Source organism: Astyanax mexicanus, chromosome 21 (genome assembly GCF_023375975.1).
Source record: "Astyanax mexicanus isolate ESR-SI-001 chromosome 21, AstMex3_surface, whole genome shotgun sequence".
Lineage (NCBI taxonomy): Eukaryota > Metazoa > Chordata > Actinopteri > Characiformes > Acestrorhamphidae > Astyanax > Astyanax mexicanus.
The window spans coordinates 41,381,796-41,405,330 of record NC_064428.1 but is presented as its reverse complement, the minus strand read 5'-3'; the positions used below and the strand labels follow the sequence as shown (position 1 = coordinate 41,405,330).

At 40.2% G+C, this 23,535-nt stretch overlaps 1 protein-coding gene across 1 annotated transcript in view; it reads left to right on the top strand.

Annotated features, from left to right (window-relative positions):
- The window catches only part of col5a3b (collagen, type V, alpha 3b), a 63,170-nt gene extending 40,828 nt beyond the window's left edge, over positions 1 to 22,342 (top strand). Inside the window, exons 21-66 of the mRNA XM_049469336.1 lie at positions 70 to 114; positions 240 to 293; positions 437 to 481; positions 611 to 664; positions 2,367 to 2,411; positions 2,541 to 2,594; positions 2,675 to 2,719; positions 2,841 to 2,894; positions 3,033 to 3,140; positions 3,303 to 3,356; positions 3,624 to 3,677; positions 4,359 to 4,403; positions 4,551 to 4,604; positions 5,540 to 5,584; positions 5,699 to 5,752; positions 5,833 to 5,886; positions 6,003 to 6,056; positions 6,149 to 6,256; positions 6,365 to 6,454; positions 6,552 to 6,605; positions 8,156 to 8,263; positions 10,890 to 10,997; positions 11,080 to 11,133; positions 11,218 to 11,271; positions 11,735 to 11,842; positions 11,971 to 12,024; positions 12,146 to 12,199; positions 12,831 to 12,884; positions 12,988 to 13,041; positions 13,148 to 13,255; positions 14,339 to 14,392; positions 14,486 to 14,539; positions 14,621 to 14,674; positions 14,770 to 14,823; positions 15,922 to 16,029; positions 16,110 to 16,163; positions 16,256 to 16,309; positions 16,498 to 16,605; positions 16,741 to 16,794; positions 17,387 to 17,422; positions 17,527 to 17,580; positions 17,719 to 18,031; positions 18,119 to 18,231; positions 18,930 to 18,998; positions 19,093 to 19,326; positions 20,538 to 22,342. Of these exons, the coding sequence (XP_049325293.1) occupies positions 70 to 114; positions 240 to 293; positions 437 to 481; positions 611 to 664; positions 2,367 to 2,411; positions 2,541 to 2,594; positions 2,675 to 2,719; positions 2,841 to 2,894; positions 3,033 to 3,140; positions 3,303 to 3,356; positions 3,624 to 3,677; positions 4,359 to 4,403; positions 4,551 to 4,604; positions 5,540 to 5,584; positions 5,699 to 5,752; positions 5,833 to 5,886; positions 6,003 to 6,056; positions 6,149 to 6,256; positions 6,365 to 6,454; positions 6,552 to 6,605; positions 8,156 to 8,263; positions 10,890 to 10,997; positions 11,080 to 11,133; positions 11,218 to 11,271; positions 11,735 to 11,842; positions 11,971 to 12,024; positions 12,146 to 12,199; positions 12,831 to 12,884; positions 12,988 to 13,041; positions 13,148 to 13,255; positions 14,339 to 14,392; positions 14,486 to 14,539; positions 14,621 to 14,674; positions 14,770 to 14,823; positions 15,922 to 16,029; positions 16,110 to 16,163; positions 16,256 to 16,309; positions 16,498 to 16,605; positions 16,741 to 16,794; positions 17,387 to 17,422; positions 17,527 to 17,580; positions 17,719 to 18,031; positions 18,119 to 18,231; positions 18,930 to 18,998; positions 19,093 to 19,326; positions 20,538 to 20,684 (3,486 nt within the window). The 3' untranslated portion in view covers positions 20,685 to 22,342. The remainder of the gene's footprint in view (positions 1 to 69; positions 115 to 239; positions 294 to 436; positions 482 to 610; positions 665 to 2,366; positions 2,412 to 2,540; positions 2,595 to 2,674; positions 2,720 to 2,840; positions 2,895 to 3,032; positions 3,141 to 3,302; positions 3,357 to 3,623; positions 3,678 to 4,358; positions 4,404 to 4,550; positions 4,605 to 5,539; positions 5,585 to 5,698; positions 5,753 to 5,832; positions 5,887 to 6,002; positions 6,057 to 6,148; positions 6,257 to 6,364; positions 6,455 to 6,551; positions 6,606 to 8,155; positions 8,264 to 10,889; positions 10,998 to 11,079; positions 11,134 to 11,217; positions 11,272 to 11,734; positions 11,843 to 11,970; positions 12,025 to 12,145; positions 12,200 to 12,830; positions 12,885 to 12,987; positions 13,042 to 13,147; positions 13,256 to 14,338; positions 14,393 to 14,485; positions 14,540 to 14,620; positions 14,675 to 14,769; positions 14,824 to 15,921; positions 16,030 to 16,109; positions 16,164 to 16,255; positions 16,310 to 16,497; positions 16,606 to 16,740; positions 16,795 to 17,386; positions 17,423 to 17,526; positions 17,581 to 17,718; positions 18,032 to 18,118; positions 18,232 to 18,929; positions 18,999 to 19,092; positions 19,327 to 20,537) is intronic.
- Positions 22,343 to 23,535: the final 1,193 nt, after the last annotated feature.

Sequence of the window (23,535 nt, the reverse complement as noted above, 5' to 3'; positions counted from 1 at the left end):
CATTTCTGTTGGTTACAGTTAATTACATGAATTAAATAATTGTGTATGTATTGTATTTGTATTTCTCAGGGAGGCCGTGGGGTGGATGGAGTTCAGGGCTCTAAGGGAAACCTGGTGGGTATTAGTCTTTATACTGAGGGATTAATTTTAATTACATGCAAATATTTAATTAGCATTAATCTCTAATTGGATTAACGAGGTGAATTAAACTCATTACATCACTTCCCTTTTTTTTACAGGGATCACCAGGTGAGCCTGGAGCTCCAGGTCAACAGGGTAACCCAGGAATTATGGTATATATATATATACACACACTTTAGTCCCATAATAAACATATAAATGCATATGTTATAGACTCATATATGTGTGATAATGATATGTAAATTAATACAATATATATATTTATTTTAATAAAACTTGTCTTGTTTATTATCAGGGGTTTCCGGGACCTCAGGGGCTGGTTGGGTTACCAGGAGACAAGGTATGATGATACAAGTATATCATATCATCATTATAGATGTATATGTGAAAAATATATGTGTGTTTTTTATATATTAAAAGAATATTGACAGAAATCATCTTTGTTTATGAATCATTATTTATGTTACAGGGCCCCCAAGGAAAGAAAGGAATGAGGGGATTACCTGGCACTGATGGACCACCGGTAAACACCATAGCAGCCACCTTGGACACCATAGGGTCACCTTAGTCACTATACCAGATGTACTGCAGCAACCATCAAGCAATGTCATAGCTCCACCAAAACAACCACCTGTGATACCATATGAACTGCATAGCAACTATCTAACAACACCATTACAACCACCTGGGATATCATAGCAATCCATTGGCAGCACCATAGCAACAGCACAGCAATCACCTAGGAGACCACTATAGCAATACTATACCAACCACTTAGGAAGACTTTTCAACATCAACCAACAAGCCATAGCTATAACATAGTAAACACCTGGGAGTTAACAGTTAACACCAAGCAACCCCTCATAACACTGTAGCAACCACCTGGAGAAAGCCTGTAAAAACTGGGTAGAATTGAGGAAAAGGACTGTCTGTCCTCAATTGTCACATGACCAGGCTACAGCCAATCACAGACTGCAGTCCTGCAGGTTTATCTGCTGAGCTTCTGTCACAGATAAGGAGCTGAGATCTGGAGAAAGCTGGAGGCTGTGGGGAATAATAACGGTTGCTAAGCAGAGACTGGAGGACTGAGATAAAATCCTGCATTAGTTTATCTTTGTACATTTGATTGTGTTGTAAATGGACAGGAGAATCAAGTCTTCTGTTTGGTTTTAAAGAATTTTTAGCACATTTTAGTCTCACCTGATCTCAGCACTGATCTTCTTAGATAAATGTTCATTTCCTCAGAGCACTATGCAGGATTTTTATTATCACATTAAGTTCCCAGAGGTGGAACAAGTCACTAAACTGAAAGTAACTTGAGTCTTGCAATAAAGTCTTAACACCCAAGTCAAGTCACAAGTATTGATATCCAAGTCTCAAGTATTGATATCCAATTCCCATGTCAAGTATCAAGTCTTTATATCAAGGTCCCAAGTCAAGTGATATCACAGTGCACAGTCAAGTCTTGATATTCAAGTCCCAATCAAGTCCCAAGTCTTGACATCTAAGTCCCAAGTCTTGATATTCAAGTCCCACATCTTGAAATCTAAGTCCCAAGTCAAGTCCCAAGTCTTAATATTCAAGTCCCAAGTCAAGTCCCAGGTCTTGATATCCAAGTCCCAAGTGTAAACATCTAAGTCCCAAGTCTTAACATCCAAGTCCCAAGTCTTAACATTCAAGTCCCAAGTCTTAAATGTCAAGTCTCATGTCTTAACATTCAAATCCCAAGTCATGACATCCAAGTCCCAAATCAAGTCCCAAGTCAAGTCCCAAATTAATTCCCAAATCAAGTCCCAAGTTTTGATATCCAAGTCCCAAGTATTGATATCCAAGTCCCAAGTCTTAACATTCAAGTCCCAAGTATTGATATCCAAGTCCCAAGTCTTGGCATTTAAGTCCAAAGTCAAGCCTCATGTCTTGATATCCAAGTACCAAGTATTGATAGTCAAGTGCAAAGTCTTGATACCCAAGTCCCGAATCAAGTCCCAAGTCTTGATATCCAAGTCTCAAGTATTGATATCCAAGTCCCAAGTCTTAGTATTCAAGTCCCAAGTCAAATACCAAGTTTTGATATTCAAGTCCCATATATTGATATCCAAGTCCCAAGCCTTGATATCAAAGTCCCAAGTGTAAACATCCAAGTCCCAAATGAGTATGAGTGTGAGTAACCGATGATGTAGATGGGAGTAAACATTAGCTTTTGTAACATGTGTTTTTTTTCTCAGGGTCACCCTGGAAGAGAAGGTCCACCCGGAGAGAAGGGGCTGCCGGTGAGTGTTCGGGGGTCGGCAGGGTTCTGATCACAGTTGTGGGGTTTAGTTTGTGTAGTTTGTGCAGTTTGTGTATGTTGTGTAGTTTGTGTTTGGTGTGGAGTAACCGTGTGTTGTGTTTGATTGCAGGGTTTAGCGGGAGTGCAGGGACCTGTCGGGTATCCAGGATCTCGAGGAGTGAAGGTAGAACCGTTCTAGCTCTGGGTTCTTTACTCTTCTTTTTCAGTGTTTGTTCTGTTTGATTAACGACGTTGTTTCTGCAGGGTGCTGACGGTCTGAGAGGCATAAAAGGCAGTAAAGGAGAAAAGGTGAGTTAAATCATAGCGACCACCTGTGATACCATACCAACCACCTACCTAGCAATGCTACAGCAGTTGTGTAACTTACCTGTTGTAGTCCTGATCTTTGTGCGATTGTGTTGTTTTGCAGGGTGAAGATGGCTTTCCAGGAGCCAAAGGGGAAATGGGCGTGAAAGGCGACGGTGTAATACATCACATATTGTTTTATAGACTTTATTAAATACATAAATATATGCAATAATTGAATTATTATTTTATTATCTAATATATATTGAGAACATTATTCAACATTAATTGTGTCTGTATGTGTTTCTGTACGCAGGGAGACACTGGTCCTGTAGGGATGCGTGGTGAAGATGGTGCAGAAGGTCCAAAGGGTCAGTCTGGACCCCTGGGAGATCCAGGATCTTCTGGCATTGCTGGAGAGAAGGTAGCATTGCAAATACTCTGTTTGAGCCTTGTTTTACGTCCTATGCCTCATATGTCCAGTTCTATTTAGTGCTTAACTGATTAGCTCCCTCTAGTGGAAGAGACCATACGTGGATATAGTACTGGCCAATCAGGATAAAATATTTTTGTATCTCTTTCTCAGGGTAAACTTGGTGTACCAGGTTTGCCAGGATATCCAGGACGACAAGGACCTAAGGTACGAAAACGATGTCTTATTTCATGGAGGAGGAGGCATGCTCTGGTCCTCACCCTTCTAGTGTTGGTAGCATTCCAGTGATTAGGGAAGTTCTGGTAAGTGGGTGGGTTAATTGGCTAATAACTGGCTAATCTACATTAGGGAGGAAATTGAGCAAATTGGGTATTGAAGTCCATGACTACATTGGAATTGGATTATTAGAAAGCTTTCTGACAGTATCTCAGTGTGGTTGTGTAATTATGTTGTGTTGTTTTTTTGTGTTGGTAGGGCACAGACGGATTCCCTGGAGCTATCGGTGTTGCAGGAGAGAAAGGGAGGAAGGTCAGTAGATCATTATGGTAAAACAGCCAAAACACTGCTGAAAGGGAGGAAACTGGAATCAATATGTCCGTTTTAAATGTCGTAACTGTCACTGTCCACATACTTCACTTTGTTCTTGATGTTGGCATGGACGTTAAGCAACCCAACAACCACTCAAGCTTTGCACCAAGGCCAACTAAAGAAGCGTTGATCACTACTCAGTCTCTGGACTGAGGTTGACCAAGGGAATAGCTCAGGTTTGGCACCAAGGTGGACCAACCGATGCACTGAGAACAACTGAGGATGCCATTATCACTGCTCAGGTAGAATCTGCACCGAGGTTGACCAAGGAAACCACAGTCACTGCTTGTGCCTCGCCTTGAGGTCAACCAAGGGAACTGTGATCACCACTCAGGCTCTACACTAAGGTCGACCAAGGAAGCCATGATTACACCTCAAGCTTTGCACCAAAGAAAACCAAGGGAACCTCGTTTAATGTTCTCTGTACCAAGAGCAACTAAAGTAGCCATGACCACTACTCAGTCTCTGCACCAAGGCTGACTGTGGAAGCCATCATCACTGCTCAGGTTCTGCACTAAAGTCAACCGAGGGCTGAAGGACTTTTCAGAATTTGTTCGCTATCAAATTAATGAATTGGAAAAACTCTTTTTTTGATTTTATTTTGTTTGGTTGGTTTTCCAGGGTCCTCCAGGACAGGCAGGCATAGCAGGACAGAGGGGTCCTAATGTGAGTGTTCATGTTAATCAATCAAATAATACTATATATTTAATATTAATTTTAATTACAGGGTAATTGAAATTACCCTGTTTATGTGGTTGTTGCTGTTATTTGCTGTTGTGTGTTAACGCATACTGTTTATGCAAATACCCATAGGGAGCTCGTGGAGCAAGAGGTGCGAGAGGACCAACTGGAAAGTCTGGAGATAAGGTAAGACATCTGTATAACAACCGCTTATTACTGCTGTTTTAGCATGGATATGGAATGTGCAGTCTATCACATGGAATAAACACCCATTATTATTATTATTAATAATAATAATAATAATAATAATAATAATAATAATAAAAAGTAGAAGAAAAAAGACAAAGAAGAACATCCCACTAATTATAATATGTGCTACCAGATAAATGTAAATAACAGGTGAATAGCAATTAGCAACTGGGGCGTACAGGCAACTGTAGCTCAGAGACACAATAGGAATTTCCACACCAGTTAGCACTAGAGATACTAGGCTAATGTAGCTGATGATGTGTTGGAACTTCAACTAACATTAAACTACATGTCTATTAAATGTTACTGAACTGAAAGGTGAAAGTAATCAATTCTTTATTCAGTGTAACCCAACATCCCAACCTAACTCTAACCCAAACTCTAATCTTACAATTTTAGGACTATATTTAGAGTTGATTTATGCTCAAAGTTTAGTAATGTTATGGTTCTTCAGAAAATCATTCTATTAAGTTACATTAAGTTACATTTATTATATATTCAGTTGAATGTTAGTTGAGCATGTATTTCAAAGCTTTTCTTAAAACAGTTAGGTAAAGGAGTTTGTTAACCACAACTGTTTCTTACTGGAGTTTTTGGTTGATGTTCCAGATTAGCATTGCTAGCTATACCATCTGATAACGATGAATTATTTAATATTTTGTGCAATCAAACAACATGGAAAAATGTCCACTGTTTTTACTACTATTGATATCCAACTTATGAGTGCATCAAACTTTACATACAACTTCAAGTGCAAATGAAATACAGCATTGAACGCTACCAATTAGCTCTTAAGCTACGAGGCTAATGCGGCTAAGAAGTATTGGGTGCTTATACCCTGGCAAATGTATTAACCTCTGTTTTTCTTAAAGGGATCTGCTGGGCATGACGGACCACCAGGACCATCAGGAGAAAGAGTAAGAACAACTTCTCTTTTGTAAACCTTTGTTTTTGCATAATTTTGTTGTGTTCTTTGATTAATTGATTGATTGATTGTTTTGTTAAATTCTTGTTTGATTCTTGTTTGGTAGGGTCCTCAAGGCCCTCAGGGTCGTGTCGGAGAGATTGGACCAAAAGGACCATCTGTTAGTGGACCTTTACTGACATAAATAATAAGTATTTTATTCATAAAAATTTATTTCTAATAAGCAATGTTTTTTTTCAGGGTCCTGCTGGGAAAGACGGTCTTCCGGGTCATCCCGGCCAGCGGGGGGAGCCGGTGAGTTTGTCCAAGTGTCATACGTAGATATAAAACATCGTAATGGAAACTAAAAATGAGTGGAAAGTTCCAGATCAGTCCACCTGTCTAAAGAATTAATCTTATTTTCTTTACAGGGTTTCCAAGGAAAGACAGGACCTCCAGGACCCTCAGGTGTGGTGGGGCCACAGGTAAGCTAAGCAATGTCTCATTCTTTTGATCCCTGATTGGTTGAGCTATCTGACAGGTTGCTTACATGTCGTGTTTCTGATCTTTTTCATAGGGTAACACAGGAGAAACTGGACCAATGGGAGAAAGAGGTCACCCAGGGTCTGCAGGACCACCTGGAGAGCAAGGTCTACCTGGAGCTGCTGGCAAAGAGGGTGCAAAGGTCAGAAATGTCAATCTTCGTCATGTTGAGTGTCATCATTTTCATTGTCTTCATCACCTTTCCTCATTTTCCTCAATTCATGTGTGGTTTCTGTTTTTTGGTCGTCAGGGAGACCCTGGATCAACAGGAGTATCAGGAAAGAATGGACCTACAGGGTTAAAAGGTTTCCGTGGGAGTCGGGGAGCACCGGGAACCATGGTAACCGTCGCCATCGACTACTTTCTTCTCATTAAAGAAGAAGCAGGACATTAGTATGTTGGTTTGATGTTTATTTTTGTGATCTTTTGTGTTATAGGGACCACCTGGGCTGAAAGGAAGTTGGGGTCCTGTGGGGTCTTCTGGACCAGTGGTAGGATGTTTTATTTTTTATTGTGTAAACGTTCTCAACCATGCATGAATTATGACAACATGAATCATGTTCTTCTTTTAGGCTGATAAAAAAAAAACCTATTGAGTTGTTTTTTTTATTTCAAATTTGACCATTTAATTCATGTGCCCAAGTATTGCATTAACAGCCCAATGAGTGGAAAAATCGATATTTCACAAATACCATATATATAAGGAGCATCGGATTATAAGGCACATTGTAAGTGCAAGCCGCAGTTAGCAGTGCTTAGAGTTAGTAAATGATGCCCGATAGTGCTATAATGAGGAACCCTTTGTGTTTTGTTAGCCGTGGTTAGACTTAGCAGCAGCACTAGATGCACTTAGCATCTGTGCTAGCTGCAGTTAGCAGCACTTAGCACTAGTAAATGCTGTACAACAGTGCTACATTGAGAAACCCTGAGTGTTCTGGTAACCCAGGTGCACTATCAACTAGCGGTTCATCCCACGTATCTTGTTTTATCACGTAAAACACGCAGACTACAATCCAATATACTTACCCCTGAACTCCCCCTGAAAAGAGCTAGCTAATGTTAGTGCTAAGAGTAGTTAGCAGTTACTAAAACTGATCCAAACTCGGTGCTGGAGAACTAAACTAAAACTCCTGTATAACTCTGTACTTCAGCGAAGTAACTTTACTGCTTCTTAATACCTGACTGGTAGAATTTAGTGGATGTAACTAAAGAACCCATATCCCTGCGATCAAAATCCTCTATTCCTTAAACCAGAGCATTTATTGGAATTTAAACACAACAGATTGAGGATGGTGATTAGATTGAATGAAAAGGTTGGTAGGAATCCCTGGAGCAGTGAGGCTGATGAACCTTGCTCAAGGTCCCAATGGTTTATGTGGGTCTAGAACCCAAAGCGATTGTGATTAATACCTTTATAGGTATTTGAACCCAAAAAACAATCACAACCAAAGAGAGACTTGTAGCTGTAGACCAACAAACCAACATGGGTTTAAGAGCCTTGCAACTTCCAACACTGGCAATTTAAACCCATTGACTATAAAACCAACCTAACCAAACTTTCTGGGATTTAGACCCTGGACCTCTTACAACCAAAGAAGATCTCAAATCCTTTGAGACCAATGAGCCAACAGAGAAGCTCTACAAACCAATAAGATGCAGGACCTTTTGGGGATTTGTACCTGGAACCTTTTGCACCCAACCCAGGGACTACACCAATAGACAAGCCAATTTAGGAACCCTTAAGATTAAAGCTGATAAATTCATTCCTTGAATCCTTGATCATTGAATCCTTGAGATACCTCTAGGGCCATTGCTTATATAAAACCAGCAACCTTGTGATTAACCCATAATTTAGGGCTTTTCTGGGCTTCGAACCTGCTACCTCCTACACCCAACATAAAAACCGTATACTCATAGACCAACAAGCCAATTCAGTAACCTTTAACATTGAGGACGATAAATGGATAAATGGATTTTTTTTATCCATAATTGTGTACAATTGATTGAAACTTGATATAAAGTATTTATTAAACTTTCTCAGGGTGCTACAGGTGAGAGGGGACCTCCTGGTCTTGCTGGAGCGATTGGTCAACCTGGACGTACTGGAACTGCAGGTGGGCCTGGACCAATGGGGGAGAAAGGAGAACCGGTAGGAATTACTGGCATGTTACTGTAATAATTGAAGGATAGAAACCTTATTGCTCAGGTCTTTGTCTAAATGATGAAGTTAGCCTTTGATCAAATCGCTAAGCTTATAGTGATTCACCTATTAATCATAGACTCAATCCCTAACTAGTGCAAAGCTACCTGTGCTTTTATCGTTTTACCCTTTAAACTACACTTTTACTGGAGAATTCTTTAGTTTCTATTCTATACGACTGATCAAGCAAAACCTTTGGGTATCTGTGAATGATAATAATGAAATCAAAAGCTTTAACGAAGGCAACAAACAAAAAAAGCACAAAGAGAATTACATTTCAGTTTTTTTTTATCAGCCGTCAGATCACCTCCATTCAATTCCTGCTACTTCTAAAACAGTAGCATGGGTTCAGCTATCTCTGAAGCATAAGTGTTTAATAAGTGGTCCCCCAGATTGGCTGAGACCACTCAGATCAATGCAGCGGAGATTCTTTAATTATGTAGCATTAGCATTTCAGTAGGCATGAGCTTAAGAGTGTGCTTCATAATTATTCGAGAGATGAGCGCTTGAGATACGCTCAACTTTCAAATGATGAGGCTCTGGATGAGTGAGTTGTGATGAATCCGGCCAGTTAATTAGAAATCGCATTGAAAAGTGAGATCTTAAAGGTGCTTCAAAGTTATGACGAGAATGTTAATGAGTTTAAGCAACAAAAACTTCTAAAAAAAACGGAATCTCAACAGGCCAGAACGCCGATTATTTCTTATTTACAACTGTTTTGTAAATGGCCTTTTATGTAGAACCATCAACATGTGATGCTATCAGAGATGCTGTCCAGCAACACAACACCACTGGAGCTCAACACACTTGGAGGAGAACACTAACAGCTACAATATATATGGACAAACATATCGAGACACCAGCTCATTCAGGATTTCCTCTGAAATCAATTGAATTTAAAAAAGTGTTCTTTGGTTTCGTTGGAAGCAGAGAAAAGCTTTGTATTAGATGTTGGACCATTGTTGTGTGGATTTGATTGGTTGCGTTTAGCGACAAGAGCCGAGATTTAGTAAGGTCAGGATGTTGATTGGTGATCACCATGGGAACGCTCCCAAAGGGATCAATAAAGATCTATCTATCTATCTATCTACCTATCTATCTATCTATCTATCTATCTATCTATCTATCTATCTATCTATCTATCTATCTATCTATCTATCTATCTATCTATCTATCTATCACTTCACCTCATCCTCAACTCCCCAAGATTAAGCATGCCAGAGTTCGAAAGAGTCCTTTTCTGTTGGCAGTACCTCTTATCTACCAGGACTAGACAAGCTTTATTTGTGCATTTCCACATCTGTGTCAGCAGGAGATGCAGCTTAAAGTAAATGGATGGAAAACTGACGTATGTATGTGGCATCACTTCTACTGTTTGTGGAAGTCGAGTAGCAGCTAACAATACTGCCTTGCCCTTGGAAGGTGCAAGCACAACACTCTACAGAATCAGATTGGTTTTGGCTTGTTTTCACACAGTGGAAAACCCAAGTGCACTAAAATGCGTCACAACAAACCACATGAGGATGTTCCTCTTAAGAATCCTCTTATTGGTCAAACCTGCCTGGGGATTGTAATGGATGACATTACAATCAGCCTAGTCAGCCTCCAGCCACTAGGGTGCAACAATCAAGCAGCAATCAGGATCAATTAACCAACGCCTGAGCACTTGGCTATAAAAGGGCCAGCAGAGCAGATAGAAGGGACTAGACCTTTGCCACAGTTTGGTTCCTCTGGTATCAAAAGTTCCTCAAAAGTACTATGTAGTTGTGGCAAATGTGGGACTTTTGGGAGATTGAAGCAAATGAACCAACTGATTTGGAAAAAGATCTGATCTTGTGAGATGTTAAAATCATTATCCACCTCAGTGATTTCTGGTAGGTAATCAAATTAGGCATCATGCAGCTTGATTTAGAGCATGTCAGTATGTCTTTGCTATCATAACAAAAAGAAAAGTACACTTTGCATGGTTCAAAATAAGCAAAAGTCATGTACTAATTATCTTAAGTAATGATGGGTGCAGCTACTTTTGTCTCTCTCTTGCTCATCATTCTCTTTAAGAGTAGATCAGGTGAGCTCTGTCTTTGGTGGATTGCTATTGTAACGGTGCAGCTACCTGGACGTGTTCAACAAACTCTTCTCAGCAGAGGAAACTGAGCTGCTGGTTGACGCTGTGAAGGAGCTCCAGCAGCTCATTTACGGGAACAGCAATGTTATTTTATTTACTATTCTGTTTATTGTTGATGTAAAAGTTGGGTTTGTGCTGCTGTGTGTTCATGTGTGTGTAATAAGTGGGGGTGTACGCTCGGCTCGGCACAGCGCCTGTGTTACCGAGATAGCGATGAACGTCTGACTGTTGGCGTCTGTCTAGGTTGTATTCAGTCAGTGGAGCTCCTGTGTTTTCTGTTACCAAGATAAACAAGATAAAACTCCAGAAATGTACCTGAACACACCTCATTTCCAGAACACCAAGCCCATCAGTGTAGATATATTCAGAAGCTCTGCTGCTGTTTAAACGATTTTGTGTTTTTTTTTGGATAAGAAGAACCTCTGAGAATGATATGATGTATCTATACAGGGAGAGAAAGGACCAATCGGCCCTGCAGGTCAGGATGGGGAGCAGGGGCCTGTGGGATTGCCAGGAGCCACCGGTCCTCCAGGACCCCCAGGAGAGGATGGAGATAAGGTACTGTAGGCGTGGAATTGTCAGATTGCATTTTTACAGTATTTATCAGAACATGTTTCACTTTGTTCTGTTTGATCTTTAGGGTGAAACTGGAGGTCCTGGACAGAAGGGCAGCAAAGGAGACAAAGGAGAACCAGTAAGAACCTCTGTTCTCCTCTCGGTTCTACTGTATTCTACAGAACTGTTTCTAAGCTTAACCCAACGTTTATTCTCTCCACAGGGACCTGCAGGTCCAACCGGGACTCAGGGACCAGAGGGACAGCCGGGAATACCGGTGAGCAAATCAAGACATTTCAGAAAAGTGTTTGGACTGATCTTTAAGAATTAAACTCCAGATATTTATTGAAGAGTGTGAAATGAAAGTTATTATTATATGTTACACTAAAACAATCAACCAACGTGCAAGTTTTAGGTTTTGTGTCCTCAGATATTTTAGTAAAACAAATTGGACTCCTCTATGGAGCAGATTTTTTGTGTCCTCTAGGGTGGAGACATTTTTGTGTCCTTCAGGGTGAGTATTTTTTTGTGTCCTCTATGATGCAGATATTTTTGTGCCCTCTAGGGTGCAGACATTTTTGTGTCCTCTAGGGAGAAGAATTCAGTGTCCTCTATAGTGCAGATAATTTTGTGTCCTCTAGAGTGTTGTTGTGCTGTAGATATTGTTGTGTCCTGTAAGGTGCAGATGTTTTTTATGTCCTCTGGGGGACAGATATTTAACAGTTCTGAATATGTCTCAGGGTGTGGACGGGGAGTCCGGGCCGCCGGGACAGCAGGGGATGTACGGACAGAAAGGAGATGAAGGACTGCGGGGTTTTAAAGGAGCTACAGGACCGAGGGGACTACAGGTAAACATCTCGCTCTTTAATAAAGTGTTCAGTGAGTAAAACTTCAGGTTTAATCTGGTCTGAACTGTTTTTGAGGATCGTTTGTACAGTTTGAGAACCTGTATAAATCTGTATAAATGTGTGTTTAGGGAATGCCTGGACCCCCAGGAGAGAAGGGAGAGAGCGGACACTCTGGACTCATTGTGAGATCACTTCCTGTCCCTAATTCACATTTACACCCCCTTTACATGTATTGGAATAATGCCATTTATAAAGTGTTTAAATTGACCTGTTGAGTGATTATTGATCTGTTTCTGGCTGTAGGGCCCTCCTGGTCAGTTTGGCCCTCGAGGACCTCAGGGACCCAGCGGTGGACAGGTATGTTTTATGTCTTCTTTTTTTAAGTTGAGGAATGCAACTGCTGAAACCAAACATTTTTAATTCTGTAAAACTCTATCAATCAGATACGAAAGTAAAACCCAATTAAAACCCAAATCTGACAAATCTGAATAACCAAACACAACAAATTTGAAAAACTGAACCCAACAAATCCGAAAAAACAAACCCTTAACAAGTCTGCAAAGCCGACAAATCCGAAAAAAGTTAGGAAACTAAACACGACAAATCTGAAAAACCAAACCCAACAAGTCCAAAAAGCCTCAAGATGCCTGCAAAGCCAAATCCAACAAGTTTAGAAAACCAAACCCAACAAATCTGAAGAACCAAACCCAACAAGTGCGAAAGGCCAAACCCAACAAGTATGAAAAACCAAGCTCAACAAATCTGAAAAAACAAACCCAACAAGTCCAAAAAGCCAAACCCACCAAATATATATTACCAAATCCAAAAAATCTGAAAAGCCAAACCCAACAATCTAAAAATCAATATAATGGATTTGAAAAGACAAAGGTAACACATTTGAAAGGTCAAAATCACCAATTATAAAAGCCTAACCTTTGTTTGTAAAAGTAAAAGTTTGTAAACCCTAACCGTTGTTGTTGGTGAACAGGGTCCTCCTGGTAGGCCAGGTGTTCGTGGTCAGCCTGGTGGTGTTGGTGAAAAGGTGAGAATCATGAATATAAGTAATTTCACCTCATTTTATGAAATGTTCCGCTGATCTGATAAAGCATGTAAATGTTAATTTTTGTGTTTTTGTGAAATGTTAGGGGGAGGATGGAGAGTCCGGTGATCCTGGTCCTGTTGGAATACCTGGAAGCAACGTAAGTAAAATCTGATCTTTTCTTCTTTTATTTTAATTTGTTCTTTTCTTCTCTCACTATATTAATATGTAACTGTGGAGTTATATATTTATATATTTGTGTTTAGGGGGAGAAAGGTGATCAGGGAGAGAAAGGAGATTCAGGAGCTTCAGGCGCTGGAGGAATTCCAGGAGCTCGAGGTACATCCGGAGAAGATGGAGCTAAAGGGAACTCGGTGAGTCACCAGATCTGAAGTGTATTTCACACTGTGATCTGTTTAATGTGATCTAGAAACTAGTATCCAAAAACAGGTCTGATCAGTTCACACTCCTAAACTGAAGCTCATACATTAAAGAAGAGCAGCAGAGCTTCACGTGAAGTTTCGGTTTCATCTTTTCCAGAATCTCAGGAGCCTTTCAAGCAGTTATACGTCCACGCCCACTTCTTTATTTTGTGCCCTTGGTTTATTTAAAGTTAGCTATTAAACTATAATGAACGATAATGGGGAAAAAATAGAATAAAATGCTTCTCTGGTGAGCTTTTGTTTACATACCTCCCCTGTTTCAGCTCGTTCTCGTTTTTCTACCCGTTCTCGGGCTCCCTATAATCTCCTTATATTTTTCCTGGTTGTGTCCCAATTCACTAGCCGGGATGGCTGTAGTGTATTGGATTGCAACCCTGACGACACGGGTTTGATCCTGCATGAAGAGCGCTGTGTTGATTTTATTTTTTTAATCCTTTCCTTTTGTGTTTATCTGCTTTGAGATCAACTGTTCTGCAATTGGGTTCAACAACCTTTTGGGCTGGAGAGCTGCTAGTCTGTACACTTCATTTTCTAAATCAGAATATTTTCATTTATTTTTGTGGCCCATCACATAATGGCTTGGAAAATACATAGCCTGCATGCAAACTTAATTGCCGACCCCTTGTTTTATAGCATCATTTGAAACTGCAGTAGCGCCCCCTGTGGCAAGGGGTGACATAAGACTTCAAATTTAGCTTGACAAGAGACATCAGTCCAAATATTATGCGCTTCAGTGCCTTATTATCAAATCATTTTGTACATTTTCCTTCTCCTTGTCATATAAGTTGCAGAAATTCTGATCTGGCTGTTCAGACTGAGTATTGAATTTCAATTGGATCACATATTGATCAAATTCAGTGTTTTTCCTGCTCTTTCTTCCACACAAATATCAAATCCATATAATATCTGATCAAAAAGATCATATTTGGACATCATTTTACCTCCTGTATGAACTTGCCCAAATCACTCACTCAGATTTTACTTTCCCTAACTTATTTAATTTACTGTCTTTAGGGTCCAATCGGTTTAACTGGAGACCCAGGACCCCCTGGAGAGGCCGGCACAGATGTAAGAACTTCTAATTGATTCTTTAATTAAGTATTAAATATTTCTTCTCTTTGCTGCTCCCATCATATTAACCCCCCTCTCTCTCTTTCTCAGGGTATTGATGGGGCCCCTGGATCTAAAGGAGACAATGGAGAACCCGGCAAAGCTGTGTGTATTTTTTTTTGTGTGTGTTCTGTTATATCTCTCTTATCTTCTGTTCTCTCCATAATCATCTTCATTTTATTTCAGGGGCCTCCTGGAGCCTCTGGAGAGCCTGGTCCTCCAGGACGGCCTGGACGAAGGGTCAGTGTGTGTTGGGTTCTTGTATTTTTATGGATCACTGATTGTAGATCTGAAAGTGTTAAAATCAGGTTCTGACTCTCGGATTCTCTCTGTAGGGTCATTTAGGTCCACCTGGAAAGGAGGGGAAGCCTGGTATGAAAGGAGACAAGGTAAACCTTACTGACTGGTTTACTAACTGACACAATTTGGCTCTTTAACACAGCGAGTGTTTAACTTACTGCACTAGATCTGGATCACCCCTAGGTTCACTAGATCACAGACGGACTGAGTGGCTCACTAGATTGGATCACTAGGTTAATGATTTACTGGCTCAATAGATCACACAACATTCACAGGTTCAATAAATCACTGACTGAATCCCTTACTTGCTCACTAGATCACAGACTGAATCCCTTACTGGCTCACAAGATCATTAACTGACTAACCGTTTTGACTGGCCGTTCAGGTTCTAGTGAACCAGATCACTGACTTGCTGAACTTCTCACTAGATCACTGACTGAATCCCTTACTGGCTCACTATATCACTGACTGGCTGAACTTCTCACTATATCACTGACTGGCTGAATGGCTCAATAGGTCACGGACTGAATCCTTTACTGGCTCACAAGGTCACTAACTGACTAACTGGTTCACTAGATCACTGACAGAATTCCTTACTTGGTCACTAGATCACTGACTGACTGGACTGGTTCAGTCACTGGCTCCCTAGTTCATTGAATAGTTAATTTACTGACTCTATAGATAACTAATTGACTGGTTCACTGACTGACTTAATCACTGACTCAGTAGATCCCTAACTGGCTCCCTAGATTACTCACTTGCCGACTAGCTCACTGATGGGCTAACTGGCTTACTACCTGACATGTTCACTGACAGGCTTACTGACTGGCTCACTGGATCACTATCTGACTGAACATCTCACAAGATCACATGATTGCTCATTGACTGGCTCCCTAGATCACTTACTGGCTCACTGACTGGCTTAATAGATCACAAATGAATGGTTAACAGGCTTAGTGACTGCCTTACTAGATCAGTGACTGATTACTAGATCAGCGATTGGCTTAGAAGTTCACTCATTGGCTTACTAGATCCCTAACGCACTGGTTCATTTGTTTACTGTGTGTCTAACTGGTTTAGTAGATTACTGACTAGTTCACTGAATTGATCACTGGTCCAAAGTCTTGGTCACTAGATCACTGACTGAATAACTGACCTGCTCACCTCCTCGGTCTCTGTGTTTTCAGGGAGCTCCAGGATATGAAGGTTTACTTGGGAAAACTGGTCCAGTAGGTGGTCAGGGGAATCCTGGGAAAGCAGGGCCTCAGGGGCTTCCAGGAATACCAGGACCAGCGGTATGTCACTATTCAGGACTGTACAACAAAACTTTTACTCCACTGAAAAAACGATTAATCTTACTACTTATTCTTTACAGGGAGAACAAGGTCTTAACGGACCTCCAGGACAAACCGGACCTCCAGGACCAATGGTAGGAAGGCAGGAGACGGTGCACTAACATTGGACCTTGGACCTCTTTTTTTAAAGATGTTAAGTTTATTTATTCTGAATTTTTATCTTTAGGGCCCCTCCGGCCTGCCGGGACTGAAAGGAGACCATGGAAGGAAAGGAGATAAGGTACAGTAACAAACTCAATACACAGAAACACTATAACTATAAAAATGTACTGAGTCGGTCCACCATGTTCTGGCAACTGTTAGCATCACAACTCTAACCCTGCCAAGGCCAACTGTTAGCATTGCAGCTAGACCTGCTGAGCCTGGCTGTTGTGCCTCTGTTTTTTAACACTCTGTTTTTGATTTTAGGGTCATGGAGGTCTGATTGGTCTGATTGGTCCACCGGGTGAATTTGGTGAGAAAGGAGACAGAGGAATGCCTGGAAACCAGGGAGTACAAGGACCCAAAGGAGATCCAGTAAGATTACAAAATTTCAATCAAAAGATGCTCCAATCTCTTGTCCAAATTGTAAAAAATTTGAATTTTTATTTAGAATATTTTACTTTTAGCTAGTTTTTTCTGACTGACTTTATCTTCATGCCTCTTTTTCAGGGTCCAGTTGGCACTTCAGGCCCCAATGGCCCCCCTGGGCCACCTGGGCTGTCTGTGAGTCTTAAAATTAAAAAATTAAAATTTTAACTTAATTTTTTTGTAAATTTTAACAAAATGTTACCAGTCTGAGGGATGGAGGGCTGTAACAGTCTCTAAACTGTTTGGTAACCCCATTAAATATACCATACCTGTGAACAACATAGCCAACCACCTAGCAAGACCATAGCAACCACTTTACATCCACTTAACAGCACTGTAACAACCACTTTGAAATACATAGCGACCCTTTTTTGAGGAACATTACTGAAACCACCTAGGACACCCCAGTAACCAATTAGCAACACCACAGCAATCACCTTGGGCACCATAGCAACCATATAGCAAAGGAAGGGAAATGTTAGCCCCATTAAACTCTGATTCTGATATTTACTGTGATGGTCTTAATTACAATAGCAGTGTGTAATACTACCGCCACCATGTTTGAAATCTGTACTTTAGCCTGGAAGAACATTAGTGACTTTATTATTGGAGAACAAGAACATGATCCAAAGCATGTTCTACTGGAACCATATTATAAATATTTAGGTTACATTGTACATATAACTTCTAAAATAAAAACTAAATGATGTTTTGTTCTATTTCACAGGGAAATGTTGGGCAGAAAGGATCAAAAGGCAGTCAGGTCTGATAAATAACATTCAAACAAACACAAACAATATACACTAAAGCACAAAGAAACAAATAGAATCATAATAAAAGCTGATCTACTTTCTGACCTTCTTTTAGGGACCTATTGGACCTCGTGGAGACCAAGGTCCTGCTGGTCCTCCTGGAGCTCCAGTAAGTTTAAGCCATATCAAGTTTCACATGCTCTAAAACAATCTCACCATCCAATATACAACCAAGCACCTTAAACATCTGTCCAAACACCTTAAACGTCTGTCCAAACACCTTAAACGTCTTTCTATGTTTGTGAAGGGTCTACCTGCCGTAGGGACGGTGTCGCTGCCACTGCAGGATGTAGTGAGGAGGCGGAGACATCACTCTGAGGTGGACGGGGCGTCTCTGGTGGACGGAGAGATGGATGTAGAGACAGAGGTAGAGGAGGATAAAGGGATGCAGGGTGATGGAGCGGCGGGTGGAGCCGGAGAGAAGGACATGGAGGAGGTGTTTGCGTCTCTGGCCTCCATGAGGACGGAGGTGGAGGGACTGAGGACTCCTCAGGGAACCTATCACAGCCCGGCGAGAACCTGCAAGGAGCTCTGGATGTGGAACCCCAAGCTGCCGGACGGTGGGTGGAGGTGTTTCAGGTGGAGCAGTGGGACAGGTGTGGTTCTAAGGTTCTAGCTAACCATTGCTGTGTTCCGGTGTGTTTCAGGTGTTTACTGGATCGACCCGAATCATGGCTGCCACAGAGACGCCTTTAAAGCCTTCTGCAACTTTACTGCCGAGGGGGAGACCTGCCTCCAGCCACACAGCAAGTACCAGTCGGTGAGACTCCTCCCACTTTCAGTACATTGTGTTCTCACTGACAGGTGTGTCATAAATTTTCTAAATGAGTGACAGGTGTGTTTTTAATAACAGGGGTGTGTTTTCTTGATGTCCTAAATAATTGGCAGGTGTTGTAAATATGTTGTAAATTTTCACAGGGATTGACAGGTGTGTTCTAAATGACTGACAGGCGTGTTCTTAATGAGGAACAGGTGTATTGCAAATGACAGATGTGTTAAGTGATTTACAGGTGTGTTTTAATTGATCTATAGTTGGGATTAATTGATCTACAGGATTAAGTAATTAACAGGTGTGTTTTAATTGATCTACAGGTTTAAATAATTAACAACAGTTTAAATTGATCTACAGGTTTAAATAATTAACAAGAGTTTAAATTGATCTACAGGTTTTAGTGATTAACGGGTGTGTTTAATTGATCTACAGGTGTGTTTAATTGAGGAACAGGTGTGTTTAATTGATTTACAGGAGTGTTTAATTGATCTATAGGTGTGCTGATTGAATTGATCCACAGGTGAGTTTTAATTGGTCTACAGGTGTGCTGATTGAATTGATTGACAGGTGTGTTTAATTGATCTATAGGTGTGCTGATTGAATTGATCCACAGGTGTGTTTTAATTGGTCTACAGGTATGCTGATTGAATTGATTGGCAGGTATTATTAATTGATTGTATTTGCAGGTGAAGCTGGCAGCGTGGAATAAGGAGAAGCCTGGAACCTGGTTCAGCAAGTTCAGGAAAGGATCTCAGGTGTGTGTTTTTACCTGTGATGATGTTTTTTAATACTGATGTGTATATTATTAATAACCTGTCTCTCTCTACCTGTCTCTCTCCCTCTCTTCAGTTCTCGTATATCGATGCTGATGGAAACGATGTTCATGTGGTTCAGCTGGGTTTTCTGAAGCTGCTCAGTGCGACGGCTCGGCAGAGCTTCACCTACCTGTGCCAGAACTCGGTCGGCTGGCTGGACGGCGCCACCTTCAGCCACAAGCGGGCGCTGCGCTTCAGAGGCAGCAACGACCAGGAGCTCACCCACGCCAACGCCCACTACATCCAGCCCAGCTACGACGGCTGCCAGGTCAGTCCATAACACACCTCCATCACCTCTACACCTCCTTCTCTACACCTCCTTCTCTCCATCTTCACCTCCTCAGCTCCTTCTCTCCACCTTCACCTCCTCAGTTCCTTCTCTACACCTTCACCTCCTCAGCTCCTCCTCTCTAACTTCACCTCCTCTGCTCCTTCTCTCCACCTCCTTCTCTCCACCTTGACCTCCTCAGTTCCTTCTCTCCACCTTCACCTCTTCACCTCCTCTCCATCTTAACTTCCTCAGCGTCTCCTCTCTACATTCACCTCCTCACCTACTTCTCTTCACCTTCACCTCTTCTGCTCCTTCTCTCCACCTCCTTCTCTCCACCTTCACCTCCTCAGTTCCTTCTCTACACCTTCACCTCCTCAGCTCCTCCTCTCTAACTTCACCTCCTCTGCTCCTTCTCTCCACCTCCTTCTCTCCACCTTGACCTCCTCAGTTCCTTCTCTCCACCTTCACCTCTTCACCTCCTCTCCATCTTAACTTCCTCAGCGTCTCCTCTCTACATTCACCTCCTCACCTACTTCTCTCCACCTTCACCTCTTCTGCTCCTTCTCTCCACCTTCACCTCCTCACCTCCTTCTCTCCACCTTCACCTCCTCACCTCCTTCTCTCCACCTTCACCTCCTCACCTCCTTCTCTCCACCTTCACCTCCTCACCTCCTCACCTCCTTCTCTCCACCTTCACCTCCTCACCTCCTTCTCTCCACCTTCACCTCCTCACCTCCTTCTCTCCACCTTCACCTCCTCACCTCCTCACCTACTTCTCTCCACCTTCACCTCCTCAGTTCCTTCTCTCCACCTTCACCTCCTCACCTCCTTCTCTCCACTTTCACCTTCTCAGCTCATTTTCTCCACAAACACCTCCTAAACAACAGTCCGAATTACTGCATTGTGAATAACTGTGTAATAACTGTGTGACAACTGTGTAATAACTGTGTGACAACTGTGTAATAACTGTGTAATAAGTTTGTATTAACTGTGTAATTACTATGTAATAGCTGTGTAATAACTCTCTATTAACTGTGTATTAACCATGTAATAACTGTGCAATTGCTGTGTAATAACTATGTAATAACCATGTAATAACTCTCTTACAACACCCTAATAACTGTGTATTAACCATGTAATTACTGAGTAATAGCTGTGTATTAACTGTGTAATAACTGTGTAATAACTGTGTTTTTTTAATCCCGCAGTCTCGGGCGGGTCAGGACCGGACGGTGTTGGAGGTGAACTCGCCGGATGCTGAGTTGATGCCCATCATGGACGTCGCTGTGTCGGATTTCGGAAATCAAAAACAGAAGTTCGGCTTCGAGCTCGGGACAGTGTGCTTTAACGGCTAATGGCTATTGGCTAGAGGCTAATGGCTAGTGGCAAATGGCTAGTGGCGAACAGCTAGTGGCTAATGGCTAGTGGCTACAGGCTAACGTCTAGCACTGCGGAGAGAGAGTGGGGGTGAGACAGGTAGAGTTACTGGTGGAGAGAGAGAGACTTTACAGTGTATTTATGCAGCCCTGCGGAGGGGCGTGGCCAGAGACGTCAGGTGCTTTTATTTTATAATGTAATTTCTGTTTATAATGACGATTGTCTGTTACCATGTTAACTTTAAACATTTAACTGTACAAGCAGTGCATACACACTCTTTCTCAGGCTAACACACACACACACACACACACACACACTAATTGGTCAGTTTCAGTCATGTTACCTTTTCTTTGATGGCCTTGTTTTTGCTGTAAGTGAATGCTGGAATATTATATTAAAATATTTAGATTTTAATTATTTTATAGTTGCTTTATAAATGGCTGAATTCCCACAATGCACTCTGGTAGCAGATTTAACTGGTAGATTTGGGAACACTCCCTGAACCCAACATTTTATTAAATTTGCCTCTGAGTTCCCCTGACAAATCCCTATAACTATAAAAAAACAAATTTTAGACTATTTATAATGTTTAATTGAAAACCTTGGAAAAATTTAACTTATGTAGATCAGTAACATCCAGTCTGACGTTTAGATCCTGCCTTATACAGAACCTGCACTGGCTTACATGATCAAAATAAACTAATTATCTATATTAATTAACAAAACTACAGACAAAAGAATAGACAAAGGAACAGACAAATGAACAGATAAACAATTAAAAATAAACAGGTAAACAAACAGACAAACAGCTCGTTAAATGAACAGATAAACGAGCCAACAAACAGATAAACAGGTAAATGAACAGGCAAACAAACAGACAAATTAAAAGACAAATGTTCAAATAGGCAAACAGACAGACATAAAAACAAATTAACAGATAAAGAGACAAAAGAGTGGCCATAATGATTGAACAGACAAGTGAACACATCAAATAAAGACAGATAAAAGCCAAACAAACTTAGCAATGACCATACAGACGAAGAAACAAACAAATTACCACAAACAACAGAAACAGATGAACGAGTGAACAAACACAAATATGAACAAACAGACAAATGAATAGACAAACAGATGAATGAATGTATAGATTTTTAACAGGTAAACAGACTAATTAATGCATTAATTAATTAATGAATAACAGATAATTGTATGTACAAACAATATAAACAAACAAACAAACAGACAAACTAATGGACGAACAAATGAAGAAACAGACAAACTGACAAATGAGTGTATGAATTAACTGTTTGTCTCTTTATTTGTTTTTTGTCCATTTATTCATTCAATTGTCCTCTTTTTGTTTATTTATACATTTGTCTGTTTGTTTGTTCATTCGTCTGGAGAAACAGTTTGTCCTGAAATGTCAGACTGGAAGTTACTGGTCCTCATGTGCTGCTGTAGTTAAACGAAAAGTTGTATTTTTTTGCCAAATATGAAATTTTATATATTATTTTTGTTTATGTTTATTTTTCCCACAATGTTCACTTAAGTAGATACACAGTAACTGTGCACCAGTATGTGCCACATTATATAATAGAGTATGTTCTTATAGCAGACTCTTAACCAAACCAGTCCCAGCCTTATTAACATACTGGACTCGAGCTAAAACTTAATGTATAATTTTACTGTAATTAAACACCTATCTGTACCAGTGGTGTTAAACGTCTGTATATTTTGTGAAAGTTTATTATTAAATATGGAAAAAACTCAGTAAAATACTTTATTAATTCAGCCTTTTTAAGAAACAACAATAACATATTTAAAAAGAGAAGAAATTAAGTGAAATCACTTTTTTTTGTAATTACTATTAAGAGTAATTTAATTTTATGTGCCTTCATTAATAAAGAAATATGTTTTAGTAAAGCACATTTTACATTTTTATTGGAAAAAATAAAATAATGACTGATTTCTCTCAAAATCAAGAAATATTTGATACATGATTATTCATTAAAATGTATTAATTGACCAATTAGTCTTCACTATGGCAGAGATTGAAAACTAATCACTAAAACACACAAATACACACTTATAAACACATTTACACACACACTTACACACACACACATTACTGTACTGCTTTGCCTCCAGTTGTTTACTGAACTGCTCGAACCTCATAATTATTCTTTTCTATTGTAATGAGATTTTTGATGTTGATTTTTCTTTTATAAATGTTTGATGTTTGTTTATTTTGAATGTTCTGTATCTATGGTGCTAAACACAACCACGTTTAAATTTGTTTACATTTTGTATAAGGTCCATTATTCTGTATTTCTCTCAGTGTTTAAACCCAACTCTAATCAGAAGCACATACATATAATGATTTATAATAACTTTAGTTTTTATCTGGGGAAAAACTCGTATAGTGTGTAAACAGCCTGTGTGATTAATATTATTAACTGGAGGGAAAATTTATAAATAAAAGATTATTAAACAAACAAACAAACAAAGCTTCCTTTATTGTTTTCTCATTTATAAATACAAACAAATCACAGATAAACAAACAAAACAAACAGAAATAAAGGCAAACAAACAGTCAAATAGAGAGACGAAAAATAGACAAACAGACAAATAAAGAGACTTAAATTAATGAACTAATGAACAACTGAATGGATGACACACAAACAAAAACAGACAAAAGAACAGACAAATGGATGAATAAACAGACAAAACAGATGATTGAACAAACAAACAAAAAAAACAAACAGATAACCAATCATGCGAAACATTAACAGATAAACATGAATGAACAGACAAAAACAATCAAGCAGA